This window comes from Elephas maximus, chromosome 20, assembly GCF_024166365.1.
Source record: "Elephas maximus indicus isolate mEleMax1 chromosome 20, mEleMax1 primary haplotype, whole genome shotgun sequence".
NCBI classification, from domain to species: domain Eukaryota; kingdom Metazoa; phylum Chordata; class Mammalia; order Proboscidea; family Elephantidae; genus Elephas; species Elephas maximus.
This window is the reverse complement of record NC_064838.1, coordinates 52195637-52221286: the sequence shown is the minus strand read 5'-3', so window position 1 is coordinate 52221286 and position 25650 is coordinate 52195637. Positions and strand designations below refer to the sequence as shown.

The following is a 25650-nucleotide window of genomic DNA, read 5'->3' as shown; positions in this document are numbered from 1 at the left end:
CTCTCAGGGTTTCTCTAGTCTCTGTCAGGCCAGCAAGTCTGGTCTTTCTTTTAGAGTTAGAATTTTGTTTTACATTTCTTTCCAGCTCTGTCCAGGACCCTCTATTGTGATCTCTGTCAGAGCAGTCAGTGGTGGTAGTCGGGCACCATCTCATTGTACTGGACTCAGTCTGGTAGAGGCCGTGGTAGATGTGGTCCAATAGTCCTTTGGACTAATCTTTCCCTTGTGTCTTTAGTTTTCTTCATTATTCCTTGCTCCCAAAGGGGTGACACCAGTGCAATGTCCTAGAAGGCCACTCACACAATTTTAAGATCCCAGATGCTACTCACCAAAGTAGAATGCAGAACACTTTCTTTATAAACTCTGTTATGCCAGTTAAGCCAGATGTTCCCTGAGACCATGGTCCCCACAGCCCTCAGCCCAGCAATTCTGTCCCTCAGGGAGTTTGGGTGTGTCTATGGAAGTACCACGGCCCTGCATTGTACAGGCTGTGCTGGCTTCCTAGGAGGAAGTAAGTTTATGTTAATCGTGGAGGAACAACTCAGAAAAGGAAGGTGAGAATGGTTGAACAACTCGAAGAATGTAATCAATGTCACTGAAGTGCAGATGTAGACGCTGTTGCATTAGTGTATTTTCTGCTGTGTAACTTTTTTTTGAAAAGTTAGCGCCTGTAAAGAATCAAGGTAATATGTATACGGGTTTTCACTATAAAATTTTTTCAACATTTCAGGATTTTTGTAACGGAACGTTGGGCAGCCCCACTGGCTCAGAGCTCTGCTTCCACCTGCACTGCCTCAGCAACTGCCAGCTCTGTTTTCATCAGAATGCCTTCAAATGTGTCTTTTTAGCATCACACTGAGCTGCCTGCCTATGTGCTCCAAAGCATCTTCTCAGGCACCAATTACTGTTTTTTATCATACTCTGGTCAGAAAGTTGCAGTTGCATAGCCCCAACTCCATTTTTCCTATAAGGTCTCATAATATCACAGATATGTGATTTTGCAGAAAACATACACATATAGCGTTTAGCAGGAACGACTGTAAGGTCTCCTAGAAGAAACTGCTTAGGATCAAAGTTTATCTTGGAAGTAAATCCAGGTCTGCCTTGTTGCTAAGGCAGAAAATTACCAACTCAACCTCTCCGTTCCTGTTTGAGGAGGGCACTCATTCCTATTCAGGGATGCCGGACTGAATAAAAAAGAATAAATGATTCGACAATTATTTGTTATCTTATTAAGTGCTTCCAGTAATAGGGGCAGTTCTTACAATCCCACAACATCACCGAACCCCCTCTTCTGACCACGAAGCAGAAGGAAAAATGCACATTCCTCCTACTGACCCACTGTTTTTCAATGTCTACCTCTGAGTGTAAAAGACTGAGCATGCTCATAGTGGTATGATTCAGATGCCCTTACAGCTGAGAAACCAGAAACCTGCAGTAAGATGCTAGGAGGGGCATGTATCTGGCACGTGAGCATTCTAGTCAGGGAGGTGCCAACAGCTCTGTTGAATTGCATAATAGGAAAGATGACAGCCACAAGACCTAGTGGGCCACCATCCACAGCACTGCATGGAATTTCTATAGCCATTACCATCAGAACCATCAAATGGCCCATTCCATTGAAACGGTAAGCTCCTGAGTACCAGGAAGCATCTCTTAAATATAGCTGTCTCCCCTCTAGTACCTTGTACACAATAGGTACTCAATCATCCAGCCTCGCAGCCCACTGCACACTCCTGAAAATAAGGGCTAAGGAAATAGGCCCAGGTAAGTTAACACTGTGTTAGTGTGTTATAAGGGGCCAGATTCAAACCTCGGCCAGTCTGACTCTGGAGCCCCAAGCTTTATACCACATTACACTTCCCCTCAAGATTCATGATACTCTAAAAAAGAAACCAAGCCTGCTGCCATCAAGTCAATTCCAACTCATAATGATCCTACAGGACAGAGTAGAACTGCCCCAGAGTTTCCACGGCTGTTATCTTTACAGGAGCAGACCACCACATCTTTCTCCCACAGAGCAGCTGGTGGTTTCAAACCACCAACCTTCAGGTTAGCAGCCAAGTGCTTAACCACTGCACCACCAAAGCTCCTCCATGACACCCTAGGGAGCTCATAACTCATCATGAGGAAGAAACATGTAAAAAGAGAACTCCATAAGAGACAAAGAACAGTCCTATATAATAATAAAGGTATCACAAGGCCACACAAGACCAGTTGTCAAGGCCATGATGCTAACTACAAGCTCTACTGGCAGTCAGAAGCCAGGAGGGGCATCAGCCTTATAGTCACAGAAATCTGAAAAGGTTTGCCTGAAGGAAAATATTTAAGGTGGTGACCCTTTCTGATTAAGGCTTTTCCCTGACATCTGCAACCATAAAATGGTTGTTAGCAAGGAAAAAATACTTACCTGTGTGGAAAGCATGGCCCAGAATCTGATTCTTATATGTCCTGAAGCTACTTAAGGATGACACAGATTGTGTGTTTACCAGGTATCAGGCCTGCTCTAAGCTCTTTACATGTATTAAGTCATTTGATCCTTGGGACAATCCTACAAGACAGGTACTGCGATTGTGCCCACTTAAATCATGACAGCATGGAGGCAGAGAGAAGCTGTGACCTCTCCAATCTTCCCCAGCCAGTGAGAGGCAGCACTGAGGTGGGAACCTCGTGTCTGGCTCTGGAGCATCTGCTCAGTGAGGCTATGCTGCTCCCACTACACTGAGGGCTCACAATGTCAACCCACAGCCTAAAAGGTAGAATTCACACACAAATGCTGTGAAGGCATATTGCCCTGATACTCTCTCACCTGGACCATTTCCCTATCATACCACAGTGTTAAATAATATAAGAAAAAGGACAATTGCGATTTGATTGAGCTTTCTATCGCTTTACAAAATCAAGACTGTTAATTCAGAAACACCCTGCTCCATGAGAAAACTTCTTGTTCTCCTTTTACAAGTGGGTGGACCACAAAGCCCACTGATTGATTAGCAGGTAAACACAAGGCAATTAAGTGATACTTAATTTTAGCTCAAAATGTGTTGTCCACGTTAATCTCAAGCTCAATTTTCCTTTCTCAGACATAGTTAACCAACAAAACCAGGATATTAATTTTTTTACGTAATTTGAAAACAGATGGGGTGGCTGAAGAAAAACAAAGAGGTGGGAAGAGGCGGCTCTGGTACAGCTGCTATCTACCCTTCTTCTGGCCCCATTCAAGGGGTTACAATGGTACCACTTGGCCAGGGTTTCCCAGGCCTACAGGAATGTAACTTAGAGAGAAGACACAGTGGGAGGATCTCTTTAATCAGCAGTTCCAGAAGGCGTTGTGATGGTTCTCGTTTATTTCTAAAACATGTTTGGCCAGCTTCAGTACAGGCTATAGGACTTTTTCTCTTTATCCATTGAAGGAGAAAAACCATGCTCCTATTTAAGTCATACAAAGTCCTCCGGGATCTGACCCCTGAAGCCCTCACCAGCTACATTTCCTGTAAGCAGCCCTCGAAGAATCCTCCCCTATAGCCCTGCCATGGCTCCACTCTCTACCACCGCCAACGCTAACCCTGCGCTGTCTGCTGGAGAATACTGACTCCAATACTGCAGTGTCACCTTGCCACAGTTTCTACAACCACTAATGTAGCACTCACTCGATCTACTTCCATTGGCGTTTGCTGAGGTTGGCCATGTGCAAACTGCTGTGCCAGGTATGACGGATGACAGAGATGAGCATGATAGCCCCCAGCTGTAGGAGATTTCCAATCCAGTGATGTACTGATTAATTCAAAATAGACTAAGCCCAGGGAAGTACAGATATGGTGTTGTGGAAAGTCAGAGAGACTGCATTTGGTTGACAGAATCAGGGCAGGCTCAGGGAGAAGATGGTGTAAAACAATGGCTTAGAAGAATAGCTAGGCTTTCAATAAGCAGTCAATACACGGAAGAGGTCATTTTGGGGTGGGGAGCAAATGTACGCAAAGGCTTGGGCAAGGGGTGGCACAAGACTATAAACGCCATGAAAGAGGAAGGTTAGGAAAGGACTTTGGAAAGTCACCCAAGAGGCAGTTCACAGTTGCCCATCACAGGGAGGAGGGACGTGAGGTCACAAGCACAGTTATGTTCTTACCTTTTCTGAATGAGTCCAGGCTGAACATTTCTGGCCAGGAGGAAAAGCTGGAATCCTGAGAAGAAGGAGGGCCAGAGGCAATGGTTAATGTATTCCTAGTCCAGGAACACACAGAGAAGACTTCAATAACACAGAGAGCATTGTCTAGAAGACAAGATAAATGAAGCTCTTCACTAAAGAGCACCAACCGCTGTTCCCAGTCTTAAGGATGGGAGGGGCCAGCTCCACTCTAGAGTAATTACTCCATGGCTTTGTTTCTTTCTAATTGAGAGCTTCCTTCTTTTCTCTGTCCTAAAACTCTCTGAACCCTGTTAAATAGAAGGAGGTGCATTTCATCATGAGGGACATATATTTCCACCTCCTCACAATACTTGCCAATTTCCCTGGGACTTCCAGAAAGAAAAGAAATTCTTTATGGATCCCTTCTCTCAGGTGGTATCAGGGAATGGGGTTGATGACTGCCTTATGGACTAACAAGCTTACTGGGCTTTCCCAAAATCTAGTCTAAGTCCTTAGGAATGAATTTGACTGACAGTGTCAAAAAGTAACCGTACAGTGATTCCAAAGAAAAAGCTTTCAGAGCGGAGTCTTTGAGAAATGACAACAACAAATTCAAGGTCAACTGTTGGCCAAAAGTTTTGGTGCATTTGCTCACTAATATTTCCAACTGAGAGTATAAATAAATAAATAAATAACATCTCTGTATACAATTTTGTTTCAAAAAATATTCAGACTTACAGCTGTTTTAAATAAGGTAATACTCCTGGGTTAGGTGCAATAATCTTATGTGCTTTAGTCTGAAAATACGTATACAATGTTTTAGCAAATTAGGATAATGTCCAACATTACTAGGAGTCTACTGGGGCCTATAATCCTGCTCCTGACTGCTGTTTCCTCTTATTTTTAAATCTTGGGGAGGTGGGGGTTGGAGGGCTGACCTGGGGCCGAATCTTTCAGGTCCATAGCAGGTCTGCCCTGATGGCCTCCTCTCCCCCAGGGATGCCGGAAATTTCAGCCGATAGGATATGGTAGCTCAGAGAGAAAACTTCAATATAATATCAACAATGATAAATTTTACTTTAGGAAGTTACATGCTATAGCCTCCTTCTATCCAAATTAAGAGAAAAAGGGTATAATCTGAGGTTCTAGTTTAAGAATACTATAAAATCTAAAGCATCTCAAATGGTTATTATCTAACCAATATTTTCTTGCTAAGAAATTGTAAACTAGTTTGCTTGAAAATAGACTCTGGTTTTGCTTTTAAAAGGTCCCTGATGTAGGGATTGGCAAACTTTTTCTACAAAGGTCCAGGTAGTAAATGTTTTAGGCTTTGCAGGCCAGGTGGTCTGCTGTCACAACTACTCAACTCCACTGTTGTAGCATGAAAACAGTCAAAGACAACATATAAATGAATGAGTATGGCCATGCTTCAATAAAACTTTATTTATGGATACTGGAAAAAAAAAAGTTCCTGATCTTCTCTATGCCAACCAAAGCTCAAATACCACTATCTTTTCCTGTACCAGTCTAAAAAAATACAGTATGAGATTCAAGGTAGGATTTTTTGGAGATATTTTACAGAGCTCTAGGACATTTCATAAAGATTCAAAAGAAAGCTATCTTCCTTGTGATGCACTGATAAGTTAAAAAACCATTGTGGTTCAGTGTTTCTTAAATAATTTAGAGGTAAGTAAAATTTTATTATGTCAAGAACTCTTACATAATGAAATACCACTTAATTCCAGGTAGAATCACTATCAGATTATTCCAAGATGGAGAGATTCCACAATGACCAGTTAAAAAGGACAGCTCTCATCCCCCTCCCCCCGGCCAAAAAAAACCAAACCCATTGCCATCCAGTCGATTTCGACTCATAGCGACGTCACAGGACAGAGTAGAACTGTCCCATAGGTTTTCCAAGAAGTGGCTGGTGGATTTGAACTGCCAACCTTTTGGTTAGCAGCTGAGCTCTTAATTACTACGCCAACTCTTCCAAGTCAGTCGTAAATGAACTTAATACATGTCTCTTGCTTTACCAGACTTTGTATGCATGCCTACATCAACTTACCTTACAAGAGCAATGATAGTTTCAGGTTTTGCAGGCTTCTGAACTGGAGCTGAATTCTCTCCTTGCTATTCCTCATCACGAGGTTGAGCCTCCTCCTGGGAAGTACAATGCTGGTCACTAAAATGGGGATCCCCACAGGGAAAGAAAGTTGCTCCGTTCATTGGAATTCATTTATTAACTCTAACAACAAGGACAAATTTCATTAGTGGTATGAAACACACACATCAGCTACATTGGCCTCACTTCAGGACCTCCCATGACCCACTCTAGACCATCAAATTGTGGGCTGTCCTACACCAGCACCTGTAAGATACCAAGAAAGAAATGTCATGATAAAGACAGTCTTATAAGCCTGAAAAGTATTTTCTCCAAACCCAGAGCAAAACCTGCTTCAGTTTTGAGTTCTAATCCCATACACTATAACACAAGCCTATCCAAAAGCAGATAAAGAAACCTGTGAGAGCTGGAACTTGACAGGGCTGCCTTGTTTTCCCGGGTCTCACAAATTTCCCGCCTTTGACAGGGTGCAGTCACCACTTTTCTATTGCTCTCTACTAGTGGAAAATATTTGCTTCCTTCTCTGGCAGGTTTCCGCCTTGCATAGGTTCCAGCTTTCACAGGTTTTACTGTACAATGCTACTCTGGGTTGGGAAAATAACACAGCTAAAAGTTAAATAGCATTATTACAGTTTGAAAAGTACTTCCACAGGCTTCATCTTATTTAATCCATGCTACCATCCAATGAGGTATGAATTATCTTTTCCGGAGAAGGAAACTGAGGCATAGTTTAACACAACTTCCCCAAGATCCCATAGCTGGCACAGGGCAGGAGGGAAACCTGCTTTTAGGTACTCTGACTCCAAAGCTTTCCGGCTCATACTACGCCGTTTTTCTTACTTCCAAGATATCATGCTGTTGCCTGGTTCATTCCTTGAAATAATATTTTATACTGACATCTTCAAAGGGTTGAAAGGGGTGAGAAGAGTCCAACAGCTAATAAAACTTTGGACCACAACCACATAAATTAAAACACTGAGAGTGTAAATAACTTTTGGGGATATAAAGACAACCTACACAGGTAGAAAATGCAGCAAAAGATGTAGTTCCTGCACCTTGAAGAGCTACACAAATAAAGAGCATTATCGTAAATCCCAAATAATATATAAAGCGTCCTCCCTCGGGGAAACGTCAACACACTTAGAGATTTACATGTAAATTATATAAAGAGATGTAGTCAAGAACCAGAATGACAGTGGGGGCATTGTCTTCCAAGGAACTCTAGGGGTAACCAACAGACAATGTCTCATCTCGCTCTGGCCATTGAGCTGCAACCAAAAACAGGGTAAGAGACTGCAACTGGCCATCTGCAGTCCATTTGCTACGGTATATGGCAAGCCCCTGTGGATTAGTGCTGCAATGGGGGACAGACTCTGCCTTGCAAAACCGCAATTAAGGTGACCAATGTTGCTACACGAGAACTAGCTAGACAGCATGCTGATGCCATGCTCCTGGCTTGGTGGTTCTGAGGACCCCTGGGATTCCAGTTCACTACAAACAAAGGACCCAACATGCATTAGGTCTTTCCCTGCGAAATGGGGCCAGTCGCCAATAGCAAACAAAGAACACATCACCCCTTGGCCGCCCCCAGTGACACGATCGGTGCAAAAGAGGGCAACCAGGGAGGCCAGAATGCATCAGGCCTCCTTCTGGACGAAAGGTCCAGGAGGCACGGGGGTGCAGACAAAGGTCCCGGGGCACTCCAGGGGCTTACTCCAGGCCCTGCCTTGGGGAAACGGAGCATCCCCTGAGGCGAGGGCGTCGTTGCGCCAATGAAGAGGCCTCTACCGCGGCCCCCGCGGAGCCCCTGGCTGCTAGGCCCGCCCCAGCGGACCGGTCTGGCCCCCGCCCCCGTCCCGGCTCCATGGCAACGGTAGGCCCAGGCCTGGCTGCCACAGCTCGGCCCGGCCGGCTTCCCGGGCAGGCCTAGGATGCCCGGCCTGCTTCTCGGGCCCGCCCGCTTCTCCGCCCCACTCTCGTCAAGGCCAGCAGTGGGACCCGGGCCCCTGCTCGCGCCGACCACCCCCGGCCGCGGGAGGCTCTTCAAGGGGGCACGAAAGGGGAGAATAAAAAGCCCAATTCACCTGTTGTTACAGATGTGAAACAAGCCTCGGTGCACCGCGCATGAGCCGCGGCCCCCCCCCCCCCACCGCGCCCGGACTACAACTCCCACCAGCGGCGGCGCGGCCCTTCCGGGTCCCGTGGCGGAAGTCCAGCCGGCCGCCCCGGCGTTGCCGGCCCTGCGCCACTGACCCCCCTCCCGTGCCCGGCCCCGCGTCCCAGCGGGTCTCGAGCCGGTCCCCCGCCCCGGCTCGCAGCGGCCGCCCAGGGCTCACGGCGCCGGGCGGCCAACCAGCCGCGAGAGCCCGGCAGCGAGCCCAATGAGAAGCGGCGGCGGCGGGCGGAGGCGGGTCTTCCGGCAGAGGCGCGAAGTGGGCGAGAGCGCGGGCGGCGCTGGGGTCGCCGAGGGAGCGGCTGTGGCGGCTGGGGAGGTGTCACGCCGCCACCCTCTTACAGCCACCTGGCGTCCGACAGGTCGGAGCCTTCGAGTCCTGTGCGCGCCCGCCCCGCGGCTCCCGATGTGAGTGGATAAACAGGCCAGGTCCGGCTCGGGCTCGGATTCCAGCCGCCTTCCCTGCCACCGCTCTTCTCTGCATCTCCCTTTTGATCTTCTGTTTTCTTAGGGAGGTGAGAACTCTTGCCTCACACGGTTGTTGGGAGGGTGAAATCAACATAATGGCGTGTTGTAAAATGTACAACGCTAGAGGAAAGACTAGGTGGCATTTGCTCGTCGCGGGGAGACAGCTGGTTGGAGTGTTGGCCAGTCTGGAGGACACGCCCCCGGCCTCATCCTCTCTTAGGAGTGAGAAAGGGGAAATCCCAGTTAAGTGCTGCAGACCACTAGTTGAGTCTCCTGTATCGGTTCAATGGAATCCAACTTCAAAAGGAAAGAGCTCAGTGGGGTATCTCTGAGGCTGGGTTAGGATTTCAAAGCTAAGAAAACCTAGAATGTACTTTTAAGATGTGTCCTTTCAGCCGAGGGAACTATAAAGAATTAGTGTCATATCGAACCATTTTTGCACCAAAACAAATTCAGCCGTGTTTATTGTTTTCTTTCCCTATGTTGGGCAGAAGGCTGAGGGGTGGGGCATGGAACAGAAAATATCGCTAATTCATTCTCAAGAGGTCCCTGGGTGGCGCAATCCTTTCCCCTGGGCAACTAACCTATAGGTTGGGGTTGGAACCCACCCAGTAGCACCAAAGACTGGTAAAATGAGTGGCAGTGGGGAAGTTATCCTCCAAGTGTAAAAGAATTACGGCTAGGAAAGCCAGGGTGTAGCCTGCAGTGTGAATGGATCGGTTTTATATGGCCTTTCTTGCCATAGTCATGTAATTCCCACCAGATAATTGGGTGGGACTAGGCAGATAAGGTGCTTGTGGCCCACTAAGGGGATTGGACAGCTTGCTAATAATGTAGATAAAGTATGTGGTACCTTTGTGGGAGTGGGACCATGCAAATAAGGTTTATGGAACCCTAACAAGGGGATTGGGCAGTTTTGTCATCCCACTAGGCTTAAAATATGCTATCCCAGAGGCAGAACGGTGGGGGAGGGGGCCTTTCCACCACCAAGAAGAAGAGAGGGAGCAGCACGTGTCCTTCGGACGTGGGATCCCTGTACTGAGAACCTCCTAGATCCAAGAGACAAAGAGAGCTATAACACTGGAGACAGCGCAAAACAGCGAGAAGTGGTGGCAGCAGAACCAGGAGACCAGCACGAGACAGCACAGTGGGCTTCCCAGCCCATGGAGTGAGGTGGCTACAGTGGATGTGCCTGTCCATGGAGCGAGAGAGCCGTGCACCTTCAGACAGGAGGCTTCCTGGCAGATTGGGGTTCCCCTGGGCACTTACTGGCAGAGCTAAAAAGCTTTGCAGAGCAGAGCAGTCCAAGGGACCAAGAGGCTGAGGGCCAGAGGGAGGCCTGCCTGCAGGTATGACTGAGAAGCTGTCCTAACCAAAAGACTGTGTTCTGAGTCGTTTCTGACCCTGAATTGTAACCTGTTACTTCCCTAATAAACCCCCTAACTGTGAGTATGGTCTGTGAGTTTCATGTGGCCATTGCAGTGAATTGTCAAACCAAGCAGAAAAGTAGAGAGTGCTGTGGGAGGGACAGCTGGTGTCAGAATTGGTAAAAAGTGTGGAGAGAGGAGGCATGTCTGACTTGCGCCTCATAGCAATCAGCGTTGGGTTGTCGTTGCTGATGATGATTCCCTTCTCTTGTGAAGTGAGGCGAGAAGGTCTGGGGCTGCTGCCATGCTGGTTTTTACAGTCACCATGATTCAGAATCCACTCTGGGTTTGATTTTTATATATACATGTGTATACATGTGTATGTGTGTGTGTGTATATATGTAAAAAAAACCAAACCCACTGCTGCCAGGTTGATTCTGACTCATAGTGACCCTGTAGGACAGAGTAGAGCTGCCCCATAGGGTTTTCAAGGCTGTAATCTTTACGGAAGTAGAGTGCCACACCTTTCTCCTGAGGAGCAGCTGGTGGGTTCAAAATGCCAACCTTTGGATTAGCAGCCAGTGCTTAACCACTGTACCACCAGGGCTCCTACACATACATACACACACACACACAGGTTGCTCAACTGGCGTAGAGGATACAAAGACCCTGCCCTCAAGGGGCTTAGAGCCTAATAGAGAAAGTGACCTAACTGTATTGTGTGATACAAATAGGAAGCGATAAATGCTGCAGAAGAGGTATAAAGTGCTCCAAGGAATCTGAGAAGGGAGTGGTTACTCCTGGATGGTAACATCAGGGAGAAAGAACCATGTAAGCAAAAATATCCAGGTGGTACAAGGGGCAAGTCTTAATGTACAGTAGTTTCATGTAGCCAGAAAGAAGGATATGTGCGTGGGCTTTAAAAAAGATAAAGCAGAAAAAGTAGAGTTGGGAATGCCACACTAAGGGATTTTGGCTTTATAAGCAATTGTTTTTTGTAAGATATTATTTTTACAATTCCAATAGGAGAATAAAGTAAGTAGGAAGATTGTCCAAGAAGTGTGAAGGTAGAATTGGCTGGGAAAACAAGCTGGGATACTAATTAGATGTAATGATGGACTGAACTACATTCAGCAGTGAGAAAGGCAAGAAAAAACAGATACTTTTTTTTTGTTTAATTTTGGTGAAAATATACACAGCAGAGGAAACCCTAGTGTTGTAGTGGTTCAGAGCTATGGCTGCTAACCAAAAGGTCAGCAGTTCGAATCCACCAGGCACTCCTTGGAAACTCTATGGGGCAGTTCTACTCTGTCCCGTAGGGTCACTATGAGTGGGAATTGACTCAATGGCAGTGGGTTTGGGGTTTTTTTTTTTTTTTTTATCTACCCACTAACATCTACACATTCATCAATTTCTACAGGTACAATTCAATACCATGGGTTCTATTCTTCACGTGTAACCATGCCCTTTACCTCTACGCATACAGTTTCTCCACCGTTGACTTAGATTCACTGCCCCATTAATTTTTCACCTATGCCTTAGAGTTACCGTTGACAGTTTGGTTTTGTACAGGTAATTCTTTAAAAGAGTGTGATTATCTTAGGGAACATTCCTTACTAATTGACCTAAACAGTTGTTCAGTTTAAAGATGGCCTCAGGCAATAGTTTTGGTTCTTGGTTTGAAGATTTTGTCAGCGATAGATTCGGGGGTTCCCCCAGTCTCAATAGATTCAATTAGCCTGGATTCTGTAAGAATTTGTAATTCTGTCCCATATTCTTTTCCCTTTTGATCAGGATTCATCTATTGATTCCTTGATTAAAAGGTTCAGTAATGGTAGCTGGGACCATCCAGTTCTGGTCTCATGGGTAAAGAGGCTAGTAGTTCATGGAGGCAGTTAGACCTGCAGTCCAGAAGAAGGAACAGGTTGAGGGGGTGACTGTGGAGTGGTAGGCTGAGCACTGGCCACAGGTGTGTAGGGAGATGACTTTGAGATCTGTACCAGGGTGACTGGAAGGATTGTCTACGGTGAATTAAGAGACGCAGAAGTTACAGAAAATGATGGATTCAGCTTCGTACAGATTATGTTTAAAATGCTAAGTGATAGAGATGTGATCCCTGCTTTAAAGGAAGTTAAAATCTGGTAGAGAAGATGAGAAAGGCATGCACATCAAGCCATAAATCAACACCTAGAGGAAGTGATGTAGAAGACATGCAAAAAAAAAAAGTAGATAAACCTTTCAGTCACCCTGGTACAGATGTCAAAGTTACCTCCCTATATACCTGTGGCCAGTGGAAGTAGTGTGAAAGACATGCAAATACAACCCTCTAAATACTTTTCCTTGTTGCATATTTTAGGTTTTTAGTTTCTCTCTGAAGACCTTTTCCCTTAAGTCTGAACTATTTGTAATGAATGCTGGTATCTGATGAGGCTGACAAAATGATCTATTGTGTATCAAGACGTCTTGCTTTGCCAGTTAGTGTCTTTCTTTTTCTCCCTCCCTCCCATGTATTTAAGCTCTAGTTTCCTGGTCAGTTCCTTACACTGCCTTATCTTTCTGTGTCCAGTCTCTTTTGCCAACAGTTCTGTATAGAAAGTTCTCCACTTCTTCAGTTTCCTACTCATTGTTCAAGGCCCTACTCTGAGCTCCTATAGCAGTTTATTCTGCCCTGTGTGGTAGCACTTTGCTCTGTCTCCCCCGACTAGAACACGAGCCTCCTGGAGTTACCTTGTGTCCCCAGTGCCATGTGAATACACTGGGCGCTGCTTGGGCAATGGCTTCCCTCCATCAGATTCTTGTCCTGTGGACTCAGGCCACTTAGCTTATTTTTCCTCTGGAATCTTCTAGGGTTGAAATGTGGGTGGAACCAATTTTATTTTACATATTTTAGTAGAACCTATAACCAAGGCTATCAGTCCACAGAAAATAGGGCAGGAAAATATACATTTTGTGTCGTGGGATTTAAAGCCATGAGAATTAGGATCTAGGGCCTCGCCTACACCTCCAGCCTACCCTCTCCAAGGAGGAGATTATGGCTCCCTATTCTTGCTAGCCTTGCTAGCCTAGCCCAGGATATTTCACCACCCTTTCTTGGAGTCTCTTAAACCTGCCCACACTTTCTTTAAATAGCCTCGTTAGTTAACTCTCTTAAATTGCCTTGTTTGAGTGTGCCATTTTTTCTCTTATGTTAATTATCTCAGACAAAGGGAAGTTTGTAGGTATTTCAAAGTTGGTGGAGTTGAAAAATTCCTGTTTCTGCATTCTTGAAATAAAAGTAGACCACTTACAAGAGATAACATAGAGTAAGGGGATTCTTGAATCAGACCAAAGTAGAACTAGATGACTTTAAGGTCATTTCAATTCTGAAATTCCATTAATCCAGACAATTCCATTTGGAGTATTTGTGCTATTTTGTCTCTCTATATAAATGTGGAAATTTCCTTAAACTCTTTGATTTTAATTAAGGTGGGAGGATTAATTTCCTAAATATGTAAAGAGAGTTTACAGATTAATATTTTAAACCCTCAATCCAATAGGAAAATGGATTTGGGCATACAGGCGTCTAGCAGAAAATGCCTTACACATGCCATTAAACTTAAGAAAACATAAAGAAGTTGAACCTTGCTTATTTTTAAAAAGTCAAAACAAGGAGACACTCAAAATTCTTCCACCAGGTATTGGTAAGATTTGTTCTCTCTCTCCATCTGGGCCTCTGCTTGCTGAGATGTTTTCTCAGAGACAGCTTCCTAGACAACCCTATGTATTTATTTGTGTATCCTTATTTATTGCCTACTTCCAGGAGGGAATGGACTCAATCCTTTGTTCAATATTATATCCTAAGCAGGACGTGGCATTGTTCAGAAGTTGGTACTGAATAAATGTCGAACGAGCAAACCCTGTATCACATAGGAGACTGGCTCCAGTTTACAGAAACAGACACTCACAAACTATTATTGGGCTATAATAGGACCTCTAGTGGCACATTGGTTAAGATCTTGACGGCTAACCAAAAGGTCGGTTCAAATCCACCAGCTGCTCCTTGGAAACCCTATGGGGCAGTTCTACTCCGTCCTGTAGGGTTGCTAGGAGCCTAGGAGTCAGAATTGACTTCATGACAATGGTGCTTTTGTTTTTTGTTTTCAAATTAGAGAGTGGTTGTCAGATTTAAAATGTGCATACCTTTGACTCATTTCAGTGCTAGGAATTTAACCATATCAACATATGCATGAGAAAATTCACTGTAGCATCATCTGTAATAGTAAAATTAAACCCTATATATCCCTTAGTACTACTGTACCATACCGTACCATTGCTGACAAGTCAATTCTGATTCACAGTCACCCTATAGGACAGAGTAGAACTGCCCAATAGGGTTTCCAAGGAGTGGCTGGTGGATGCAAACTGCCGACCTTTTGCTTAGCAGCCGAGCTCTTAACCACTGTGCCACCAGGGCTCCATTCCTTCGCAGAGGATTATTGAATGAGATAATTAGTTTGTGGCAGTTGAAAAGAATGAGTTAGCTCTAATGTGCAAGCGCATGGGAAAATGTCCAGGGAATGTTACTAAGCATAAAAAAACAAGTTTTATACCCAATATGTTTATTATCTGAATTCTGCCTTTTTTTTTTTTGCTTACTGTATACCCACTGGAAACGCTGGTGTGCATAGTGGTTAAGTGCTAAGGCTGCTAACCAAAAGGTTGGCAGTTCAAATCCACCTCATGCTGCTTGGAAACTCTATGAGGACTGCTCCACTCTGTCCTATAGGGTTTCTATGAGTCGGAATTGACTCTATGGCAGTGGGTTTGGTTTTATATACCCATTACCTTCAAGTCAATTTCTACTCCTAGTGACCCTATAGCTATATAACATGCAGTAATTTCTTTATTGTTGTTGAAAATATACATAGCATAACATACAACAGTTAAACAATTTCTACATGTACAACTCAGTGACCTTGATTACATTCAACTTGTGTAACCATTCTCACCCTACATTTCTGAATTGTTCCTCCCCCACTAACATAAACTCACTGCCCCCAACCTTCCTGTCTGACCTTTTAAGTTGCTGTTATCAGCTTGAGCTCATATAGATAGTTCTTTAAAAGAGCACTATGCTAAGGCAAACATTTTTTACTAATTAAGCCAACCTATTGTTTGGTTGATGGAGCCCTGGTGGCACAGTACTGCACTGCTAACCAGAAAGGTCAGGGGTTCGAGCGCACCACTGCTGTGTGGGAGAAAGATGTGGCAATCTGCTTCCATAAAGATATACTGCCTTGGAAATCCTATGGGGTCAGTTCTACTCCGTCCTTGTGAGTCAGAATCATCTCAATGGCAATGGCTTTTGTTTGATTTAAAAAAAACTTAAGGGGATATTTTTGGTATAAGGTTTAAAGTTTATTTCAGGCCAACAGTTTCAGGGGTTCATCCAGCCTCAATGGATGGATTCCATGAGAATTGGGAATTCTGTTCCGTGTTTTCCCCCGTTTTTCAATGTAGATTATCGAACACAACAACGAAGCATAAGCAGCAAAAGACAAAATATATAATTGGGACCGTATGTTCTTCAAAAAACTTTATCCAGGGTCTTAAAAGCTTGTGAGTGGCCATCTAAGATACTCCTCTGGTCTCACCCTGTCGAGAGCGAGGGAGAATGAAGAAAACCAAAGACACAAGGGAAAGATTAGTCCCAAGGACTAATGGATTGTAAGTACCCCAGCCTCCACCAAACTGAGTCCAGCACAACTAGATGGTGCCTGGCTACCACCACCGACTGCTTTGACAGGCATTACAATAGAGTCCCAGAGAGAGCTGGAGAAAAATGTAAAACAAAATCCTAACTTAAAAAAAAAAAAAAAAAATAGACCAGACTTATTCGTCTGACAGAGACTGGAGAAACCCCTATAGCTCAGTGCTGAAGTCACTTCTGAGGTTCACCCTTCAGCCAAAGATTAGATGGGCCCATAAAATAAAACAAGACTAAATGGGCGTACCAGCCCAGGAGCAAGGAAGAGAAGGCAGGAGGGGTCAGGAAAGCTGGTAACGGGGAACCCAAGGCCAAGAAGAGGAGACTGTTGACGTGTCGTGGGGTTGGCAACCAATGTCACAAAACAATATGTGCATTAATTTGCTCAGTAAACCTTCATGTAAAGTACAATAAAAATAAAAACTTTATAATAAGAATGAAAACACAACCTATAGACTGGGAAAAAAATCTTTGGGAACAATATATCCAGTAAGGGTCTATCATCTAAAATGTATATAAAACTTTAACAGCTTAACAACAAAAAAACAATCAAAAATGGGCAAAGAACATGAACAGACATTTCACCAAAGAGGATATTCCGATTGCCAACAAACACACAAAAAGATGCTCAAAGTCTTTAGCCATCAGACATGCAAATCAAAACCACAGTGAGATATGATTTCACTCCCACCCCTGCTGGTGCAGTGGTTGGTTAAGAGATAGGGCTGCTGACCAAAAGGTCAGCAGTTCAAAGCCACCAGCTGCTCCTTGGAGACCCTATGGGTCAGTTCTACTCTGTCCTATAGGGTATCTATGAGTCAGAATTGACTCAACAATGGGTTTAGGATGGCTAACGTTAAAAAAAAAAAGGAAAGTAACAAATGTTGGCAAGCATGTAGGGAAATACATTGCTGATGAGAGTGTAAAATGGTGCAGCCGCTGTGGAAAACCGTTTGGTGGTTCCTCAAAGAAATAAAAACAACCACTATATGACCTAGCAATCCCACTGTTAGGAATATACCCAAGGTACTTGGAAGCAGGGACAGGAACAGACATGTACACCAGTGTTCATTGCAGCACTATTCATGATAGCCAAAAGGTGGAAACAACCTAAGTGCCCATCAACAAATGAATGGCTAAACATAAATGTAGTGCATACATACAATGGAATGCTACTTAGCTAGAAAGAGAAATGAATGCTACAACATGCATAGAGCTTAAAGACACTGTGCTAAGTGAGATAAGTCAATCACAAATGGACAAATATTGTATGGCCACTTGTATAAGAAGACAAGGACAGGCAAATGTATAAAGATCAAAGTTTATTAGTGGTTACCAGGGGCAGGAGAGAGGGGGGAAGAGGAAGGTTTTGCTTATGGGACACAGAGTTTCTGTTTATAGTGAGGGAAAATTCTAAGTGATTAAGGGCAATATTGATAAATATAATCGATGTCAGTAAGTTGTACACCTGTAAGAAGTTTAATTGGCAAATGTGGTGTGAAATATATTTTTACCAAAAAAAAAACAGCTGCCGAGTCTGCTTATGTACAACCAAACACCTCATGGGATTTGGTTTCTTGGGTTGTACATTTAGGGTCATGGTTTCATGGGTCATTCCAGGTAATTGGCCTAATACTAATGCTTTTGTTCTACCTCCTGGTTTGTTGAGCAGTGCCTGGGGCCTTAAAGGCTTGCAAGTGACCATCCAAGGTAGAACAATTGGTCTCTTTTTGTCTGGACCAGGAGAGGAAACGGAAGAGTCAGGGATACAAGGAGGAGATGGAATTATGTGTCTAATCACCTCCATGAACAAACGCCTCCTTTGCTATGAGACCATTGGGCTTTTTTAAAAGGCTGTATTTTTATACATGTAAGTACAAATATAGAACATTTCTGGCAGAGCATGTCAGAACTGTTAACTAGACAGCATCTTTTAGATTTCACTTAATACCCTTCTATATTGTTGCTTTTTTTTTTTTTTTTGGCCAAAAGTGTGGTTTTTTAATGTAATAAAAATGAAGCATTTGGAATATATGGGGCTCCTGAGAAAGTCAGAGGTTTAGTTACAATGAGAGCTATTAACACACCTATGCTAACCATGCATACATTTTCAAAGATATTGAACTCAGATGTACATTTATTTTTGAAACTTATTATCTAAAATCTATGAATGCTTTCAAAAATACAGTAAAAAAAAAAAAAAACAGTATATCTTAGGAAAGGCAGTACTCCATGAACCCAATGTTTTAACATTCTCATTAATTTCTTTCTGGATGTTTTGCTTCCAATAATCTGGTTTCCTGGTCCTCTTACCCTTTTATCTTTGGTATACAGTGATGGTTGACCATTTGGTCTCATATAGATTATTTTTTTTTTAAAGTGTGCTGTACTCACTGGTAATATTCTTTATTTTATGAGCTAATCTATTATATAGCCAAAAGGTGCCCTCAGGGATTAGATTCAGTTTAAAGTATATGGAATATCTCAGGGTGATAGTCTCTTGGAGTCCTCTAGTCTCAGCCAGTCTAGTAAGTCTGGACTTTTTAAGAATTTGAGTTCTTTGAGAAATAGTTTAAACAGAGAAGAAAATACTCTTTCATAGTTATGAAAAGGGGGACGGAGGGAGGGTAGGAGAGGGGTATTCACTAATTAGATAGTAGATAAGAACTACTTTAAGTGGCAGGAAAGACACACAATACAGGCGAGGTCAGCACAACTGGACTAAACCAAAAGGAAAGAAGTTTCCTGAATAAACTGAATGCTTCGAAGGCCAGCATAGCAGGGGCGGGGGTTTGAGGACCATGGTTTCAGGGGACATCTAAGTCAATTGGCATAATAAACTCTATTAAGAAAACATTCTGCACCCCACTTTGGAGAGTGGCGTCTGGGGTCTTAAATGCTAGCAAGTGGCCACCTAAGATGCATCAATTGGTCTCAACCCACCTGGATCAAAGGAGAATGAGGAACACCAAGGACACAAGGTAATTACGAGCCCAAGAGACAGAAAGGGCCACATGAACCAGAGACTATATCAGCCCGAGACCAGAGGAGCTAGATGGTGCCAGGCTACAACCAATGAGTGCCCTGACAGGGAACACCACAGAGAACCTCTGAGGAAGCAGGAGAGCAGTGGGATGCAGACCCCAAATTCTCATAAAAAGACCAGAGTGAATGGTGTGACTGAGACTAGAAGGACCCTGGTGTTCATGGCCCCCAGACCTTCTGGTGGCCCAGGACAGGAACCATTCCCAAAGCCAACTCTTCAGACAGGGATTGGACTGGACAATGGGTTGCAGAGGGATGGTGATGAAGAGTGAGGTTCTGGGATCAGGTGGACACTTGAGACTATGTTGGCATCTCCTGCCTGGAGGGGAGATGAGAGGGGAGAGGGGGTTAGAAGCTGGTGAAAGGGACACGAAAAAAGAGTGGAGGGAGGGAGCGGGCCGTCTCATTAGGGGGAGAGCAATTGGGAGTATGCAGCAAGATATATATAAGTTTTTGTATGAGAAACTGACTTGATTTGTAAACTTTTCACTTACAGCACAATAAAAATTCTAAAAAAAAGAATTTGAGTTCTCTTCCATGTTTTTCTCCCCTTTTACCAGGATCCATCTATTGTGACCTGATCAGAATGGTAGTGGTAGCCAGGCATGGTCTAGTTCTTCTAGCCTCAGGGTAGAAGAGGCCAAAGTTAATGTAGACTATTAGTCCTACCCAGATTATTTTTAATCAAGTCCAGGACATCATGCCATGTCATCCGTGAATCTATCAGAATGTGTCTCCATAAGACAGATTCCCTTTTTTCAGCATAACCACAAATCTTATATACCTAAAAACAAAACATGATTCTTAAATATCCTTGTCCTTCATATTGATATTTTAAGTTTGGTACCTATCATTACAACATCAAAATATGAATCTTATCCTTGTCCTTCATATTGATATTTTAAGTTTGGTACCTATCATTACAACATCAAAATATGAATATACTGCATCCTACTTTGGAGACTGGCGTCTGGGGTCTTAAACGCTAGCAAGCGGCTATCTAAGATAGATCGGTTGGTCTCAACCCACCTGGAGCAAAGGAGAAGGAAGAACACCAAAGACACAAGGTAATTATAAGCCCAAGAGACAGAAAGGGCCACATAAACCAGAGACTACATCAGAAGGACTAGATGGTGCCTGGCTATAACAGATGACTGCCCTGACAGGGAACACAACAAAGAACCCCTGAGGGATCAGGAGAGCAATGGGATGCAGGCCCCAAATTCTTGTAAAAAGACCAGACTTAATGGTCTGACTGAGACTAGAAGTACCCCAGAGGTCATGGTCCCCGGACCTTCTGTTAGCCCAAGACAGGAACTACTCCCAAAGCCAACTCTTCAGACAGGAATTGGACTGGACTATGGGATAGAAAATGATACTGGTGAAGAATGAGCATCTTGGATCAAGTAGACACTTGAGACTATGTGGGTGGCTCCTGTCTGGAGAAGAGAGGGCGGAGGGGGCAGAAGTTGGCCAAATGGACAGGAAAATAGATGGTGGAGGGAAATAGTGTGCTGTCTCATTAGGGGGAGAGCAACTAGGAGTATATAGCAAGGTGTGTATAAGTTTTTGTATGAGAGACTGACTTGATTTGTAAACTTTCACTTAAAGCACAATAAAAAAAAGAATATATTTAATTTGCATATGGACTTCTCTTAAAGCCCTAAGTTTATTTTTTTTTACCTTAAATTGCAGAGACACTCTCGATCATTAGCCATTAGAGAAATGCAAATTAAAACCACGATGAGATTCCATCTCACTCCAACAAGGCTGGCATTAATTCAAAAAACACAAAATAATAAACGTTGGAGAGGCTGCGGAGAGATTGGAACACTTCTACACTGCTGGTGGGAATGTAAAATGGTACAACCACTTTGGAAATCTGTCTGGCGTTTTCTTAAAAAGTTAGAAATAGAACTACCATACAACCTAGAAATCCCACTCCTCGGAATATACCCTAGAGAAATAAGAGCCTTTACACGAACAGATGTATGCGCATCCATGTTTATTGCAGCACTGTTTACAATAGCAAAAAGCTGGAAGCAACCAAGGTGTCCGTCAATAGATGAATGGTTAAATAAATTATGGTACATTCACACAATGGAATACTACGCATCGATAAAGAACAGTGACGAATCTGTGAAACATTTCATAACATGGAGGAACCTGGAAGGCATTATGCTGAGTGAAATTAGTCAGATGCAAAAGGACAAATACTGTATAAGACCACTATTATAAGTTCTTGAGAAATAGTATAAACTGAGAAGAACACATTCTTTTGTGGTTATGAGAAGGGGGAGGGAGGGAGGGTGGGAGAGGGTTATTTACTGATTAGATAGTAGATAAGAACTACTTTAGGTGAAGGAAAGGACAATACTCAATACAGGGAAGGGCAGCTCAACTGGACTGGACCAAAAGCAAAGAAGTTTCCGGGATAAACTGAATGCTTCGAAGGTCAGCGGAGCAAGGGTGGGGTTTGGGGACTATGGCTTAAAGGGACGTCTAAGTCAATTGGCATAATAAACTCTATTATGAAAACAAACAAACAAAAAAATTGCAGAGACAGGGTAATCTGGATAATGGAGTATCCCTTTTTGGCTTGCATTAAACATTGTGTTATAAAGTTAATCATTTCTGACAGAAGCTGTAGTTAATGTTATTGGCCAAATTATACAACTCAGTTCTCAATCTTACAAAACTATTCTTTGGTAAACCTGGAAAGAGAATGTAGACATTATAAGCCATCATGTTAACCATGGTTTTGCCAGAGGACAAACATATAGGCTGTTCTGAAAATGTGAATGAAACTGACTTCTGGCCATAGCATTGTATATACTGTGAGGCCACTCCCCTTGTTCTTTGCAGAAGTAATAAGAGATTAAAATTACTATCCATGATCGAAAACAAGATAAACATTTACGTAGACCGGAAACAAAGAGCTATAGTCTGGCTGGGCTATGGTTCCAAAAATAAGAAGAGGCAATCCAGAGTTTGTCACCTAGGAGGTTATGTGATTGGGAGGTGGCGAAAAATGCCTCCTGTAATGTGGATAACTGGGGCCAAGATTGCTGCTTGCAGTTAGGAATTTAGTCTAGTTTGGAGCTCCCTAACAAAGGCTGAAAAAAAAAAAAACCGCATGCCATCCATGCTTGCAGATACAATTTATATAATATTGTATACTTAGGGAGCATGCACAATCTTGTAGTGCAGACTTAGATCCAGCTACCCCTTGTTTGGTGACCGACTCTTCTGTCTCCCAAACTTCATGGTGGGAACAGGCCCTTGAGTCACTAACACTTGTTTCTGGTTGGGGTTTCTGGAGAATTAAGTAGAAAACCCTGTTGTCATCAAGTTGCTTCCAACTCATGGTGACCCTACAAGACAGAGCAGAACTGTGCCATAGGGTTTCCAAGGCTGTTACAGAAACAGACTGCCACATCTTTTTCCTGCAGAGTGGCTGTTGATTTCCAACCTCCAACTTTTTGGTTAGCAACTGAGTGCTTAACTACTGCAGCACTAAGTCTCCTTGAATTGAGTAGATGTTACCAGAAAATCAATAAGAAAGGAGAGATAAGGGTATGGGGGAAAATTCTCACGCCTGAGAAGCTTAAAACTAAGCTTCCAAAACATACAAGGAAATCCAAGAAGGATAATTCATCAAGAGGTGAATTTGCTCCAAATGAAATTAAAATAATGGAGCAACCTGAAAATAACCTTAAAATAAGTATGTTTTAGAATATTCAAAGAAATAAAGACTTAGAAATTATTAAGTAAAAGCAGGCAAAAATAAAATGGTAACAGATAAGTAAATGAAGAACCAATTAGGAAATCTGAAAATTAAAAATACAGTTATTTAATACTCAGTAAATGTCATGAACTCTAAATGGGCCTCAGTGGAAAGAGGTTTAGTGAATTAGAAGGTTATATCGTATTCTAAGTGAATTGCTCATTTACTTGGAAATAAATAAAGGAACAATTAAGAGACGTAGAGAATAGATTGAAGGGCTTCATTGTAAGTACATAATAGAAGTTGCAAAAGAATACAGTAGAGAGACTTGCAGAGACACAACACTGCATTTGACAAGAAAACATTGTCTCACGTAACAGGAAGCCTTCAGGTAGAGCAGACCTCATGATTGATTGATTCAGGGACTCAATAGTGTCATCAAGGATCCAGGTTCTTTTTTTTTTTAATTTATTTACTGTGCTTTAAGTGAAAGTTTACAAATCAAGTCAGTCTCGCATACAAAAAGTTATACACACCTTGCTATGTACTCCTAGCTGCTCTCCTCCTAATGAGACAGTATGTTCCTCCTCTCCACCCTGTATTCTCCGTATCATTCAACCAGCTTCTGTCCCCCTCTTCCTTCCTTCTCATCTTGCCTTCAGACAGGAGTTGCCCACATAGTCTCATGTGTCTACTTGAGCCAAGAGGCTCACTCCTCACCAGTATCATTATCTATCTTATAGTCCAGTCCAATCCCTGTCTGGAGAGTTAGCTTCGGGAATAGTTCAAATCTCAAGCTAACAAAGGGTCTGGGAACCATGACCTCCAGGGTCCTTCTAGTCTCAGTCAGACCATTAAGGTCTGCATCCCACTGTTCTCCTGCTCCATCAGGGATTCTCTGTTGTGTTCCTGTCAGGGCAATGACTGGTGGTAGCCAAGCACCATCTAGTTCTTCTGGTCTCAGGCTGATGTTGTCTCTGGTTTATGTGGCCCTTTCTGTCTCTTGGGCTCATCTTTACCATATGTCTTTGGTGTTCCTGCTCTTTTGCTTCAGGTAGGTTGAGACCAATGGAGGCATCTTAGATGGCCGCTTCCTAGCGTTTAAGACCACAGACGCCTCTCACCAAAGTGGGAAGGATCCAGGTTCTTACCATTTCTCTGCTTTCCATCCTCAGTGTAGACCTGATCCTGAGGTTTATAGCAGGAAGGCTTTAACAGTTCTCATAAAGTCTCAGTAGATTCCTCAGGTTTCAGTGGCTACAGTTAGGCCCCATTTTGTGATTTTATCCCTGGCAATGGGAATGAAATCAACCCTTAGGTAATGAGGCTTGTCTCTGACTCAGGAGGATGATTCAGGCCTTATTCAGGAGGAGGATAAAGACACTAAATAACTTAGGAATTGTTAGATTTTATTAAGAATGAATGAAAGTAAATGGGTAAAATGGCAAATGTTTTGTTATATATAAAAAGGAATGATGGTAACTACTAAAAGGATACAAATATAATTTATAGCTTCTGAGCCAGTCTCATACCAGGAAAAATCTCTGCATTGTCTATGCGGGAAATGTAATTCTTCTAGAAAGCACAAGAGGTCAGCAGCGTTCATAAGTGTATTTCCTTCACCATAGAGCTTTTCGTGCCTCTGTGAGGTCCCTGCCGTTCACACATGCTGTTTCTTCTAGAGCTGACATGATCTTTCATCTAAGGCTCATTCCTAAGTTCTTTTTAGAATTCTATTTTTTGGACCTGCCAAAATTCATTTATTCATTTTATTATTAATAAGCATTTGTACTGTTTCCAGATTTTTGCTATTTCTGACAGTGCTGCTATAAACATTTAAAACCTCTTTATTGTGAAATATGTAATAAAAAATTTAACATTTTAACTATTTTTAAGTGTACAATTGAGTGACATAAATTACACTCACCATGTTGTGCAATCCTCACCAGTATCCATTTCCAAAAGTTTTGCATTGCCCCAAATAGAATTCAGTACCCCTCCAGCAAAACCTCCCCTTCCCCCCTCCTAACCACCAGTAAACTTTTGTCTATTCATTTGCCTATTCTAGATATTTCATAAAAGTGAGAATGTACAGTATTTGTTTGCATCTGACTTATTTCACTCAGCATGATGTTTTCTGGGTTCATTCATGTCATAGTCATTCCAAAATTCTTTTAAAAACAATTTTATAACACTTATAATTTCAGGTGCCCAAAATAGTTGTCAAGGATATATTTAACCGCCAGCTAGAGCTAGGGAGGGGACTTGGAGGCTGGAATCTAGAATGGTTCCTAAGCCTTTCCTTGTCTGTCACACTTGGGCAATTTTTAAAAGCCCAGGCCAGTTACTCTGTACACTGCTGTTCAGTTTGGATTTGTCTAATGTTTCCTTGTTATTAGATTCAAGTCAAGCGTTTTTGGCAGGACCATCACAGAAATGGACTGTGTTCCTCTCAGTGCATCGTGACATGTAGATTTGTCCCTTTTCCTGACATTGTTAATTTTGATCACTCAAGGTAGTGCCTGTCAAGTTTCTTCACTATGAAGTTATTATTTTTCCCTTTGGAATTAGTATCTCATAGGAAGACATTTTTAAACCATGTTGAAGTCTCATTCCTCCACACAATTTCACAAGTTTTAGTATCTATTGATGATTCTTGCTTGAATCAATTGTTAGTATAGTGCTTGCCAAGAGTTGATTTTCTAATTCCATCATTCTTTCTACCTTTAATAAGTTGGCATTCTACTGTATGCAAGCACTTTCTCTTTCCCCACTTATCCATTAACTCATTTATTCGTATCATTATGCACCCATGGGTGTCTATCTCATTCAGTGTGTTATGATTCATTATTATCATTATTTATTCTGATGCT

At 43.0% G+C, this 25650-nt stretch overlaps 1 protein-coding gene and 1 long non-coding RNA gene across 7 annotated transcripts in view; one reads left to right on the top strand and one right to left on the bottom strand.

The window, feature by feature from the left end:
• Positions 1 to 8394, bottom strand: part of DHX30 (DExH-box helicase 30) — a 31164-nt gene extending 22770 nt beyond the window's left edge. For 2 of the 6 annotated variants that reach the window (XM_049863129.1, XM_049863131.1), the window contains exons 1-2: positions 6195 to 7281; positions 4127 to 4181 (exon numbers count right to left, since the gene is read on the bottom strand). In XM_049863129.1, coding sequence (XP_049719086.1) covers positions 4127 to 4154 — 28 coding nt within the window. In that variant the 5' untranslated portion in view covers positions 4155 to 4181; positions 6195 to 7281. Of the gene's footprint in view, positions 1 to 4126; positions 4182 to 5064; positions 5172 to 6194; positions 7283 to 8335 lie in introns of those variants that run through there. The other 4 variants (XM_049863128.1, XM_049863126.1, XM_049863127.1 and 1 more) reach the window with 4 other exon arrangements.
• A 64-nt stretch (positions 8395 to 8458) lies between these two features.
• LOC126063903 (uncharacterized) lies at positions 8459 to 10189 on the top strand. The gene is made up of 2 exons (XR_007514416.1): positions 8459 to 8939; positions 9807 to 10189. It is a non-coding gene; the product is annotated as an uncharacterized LOC126063903 (long non-coding RNA).
• The last annotated feature ends 15461 nt before the right edge of the window (positions 10190 to 25650 follow it).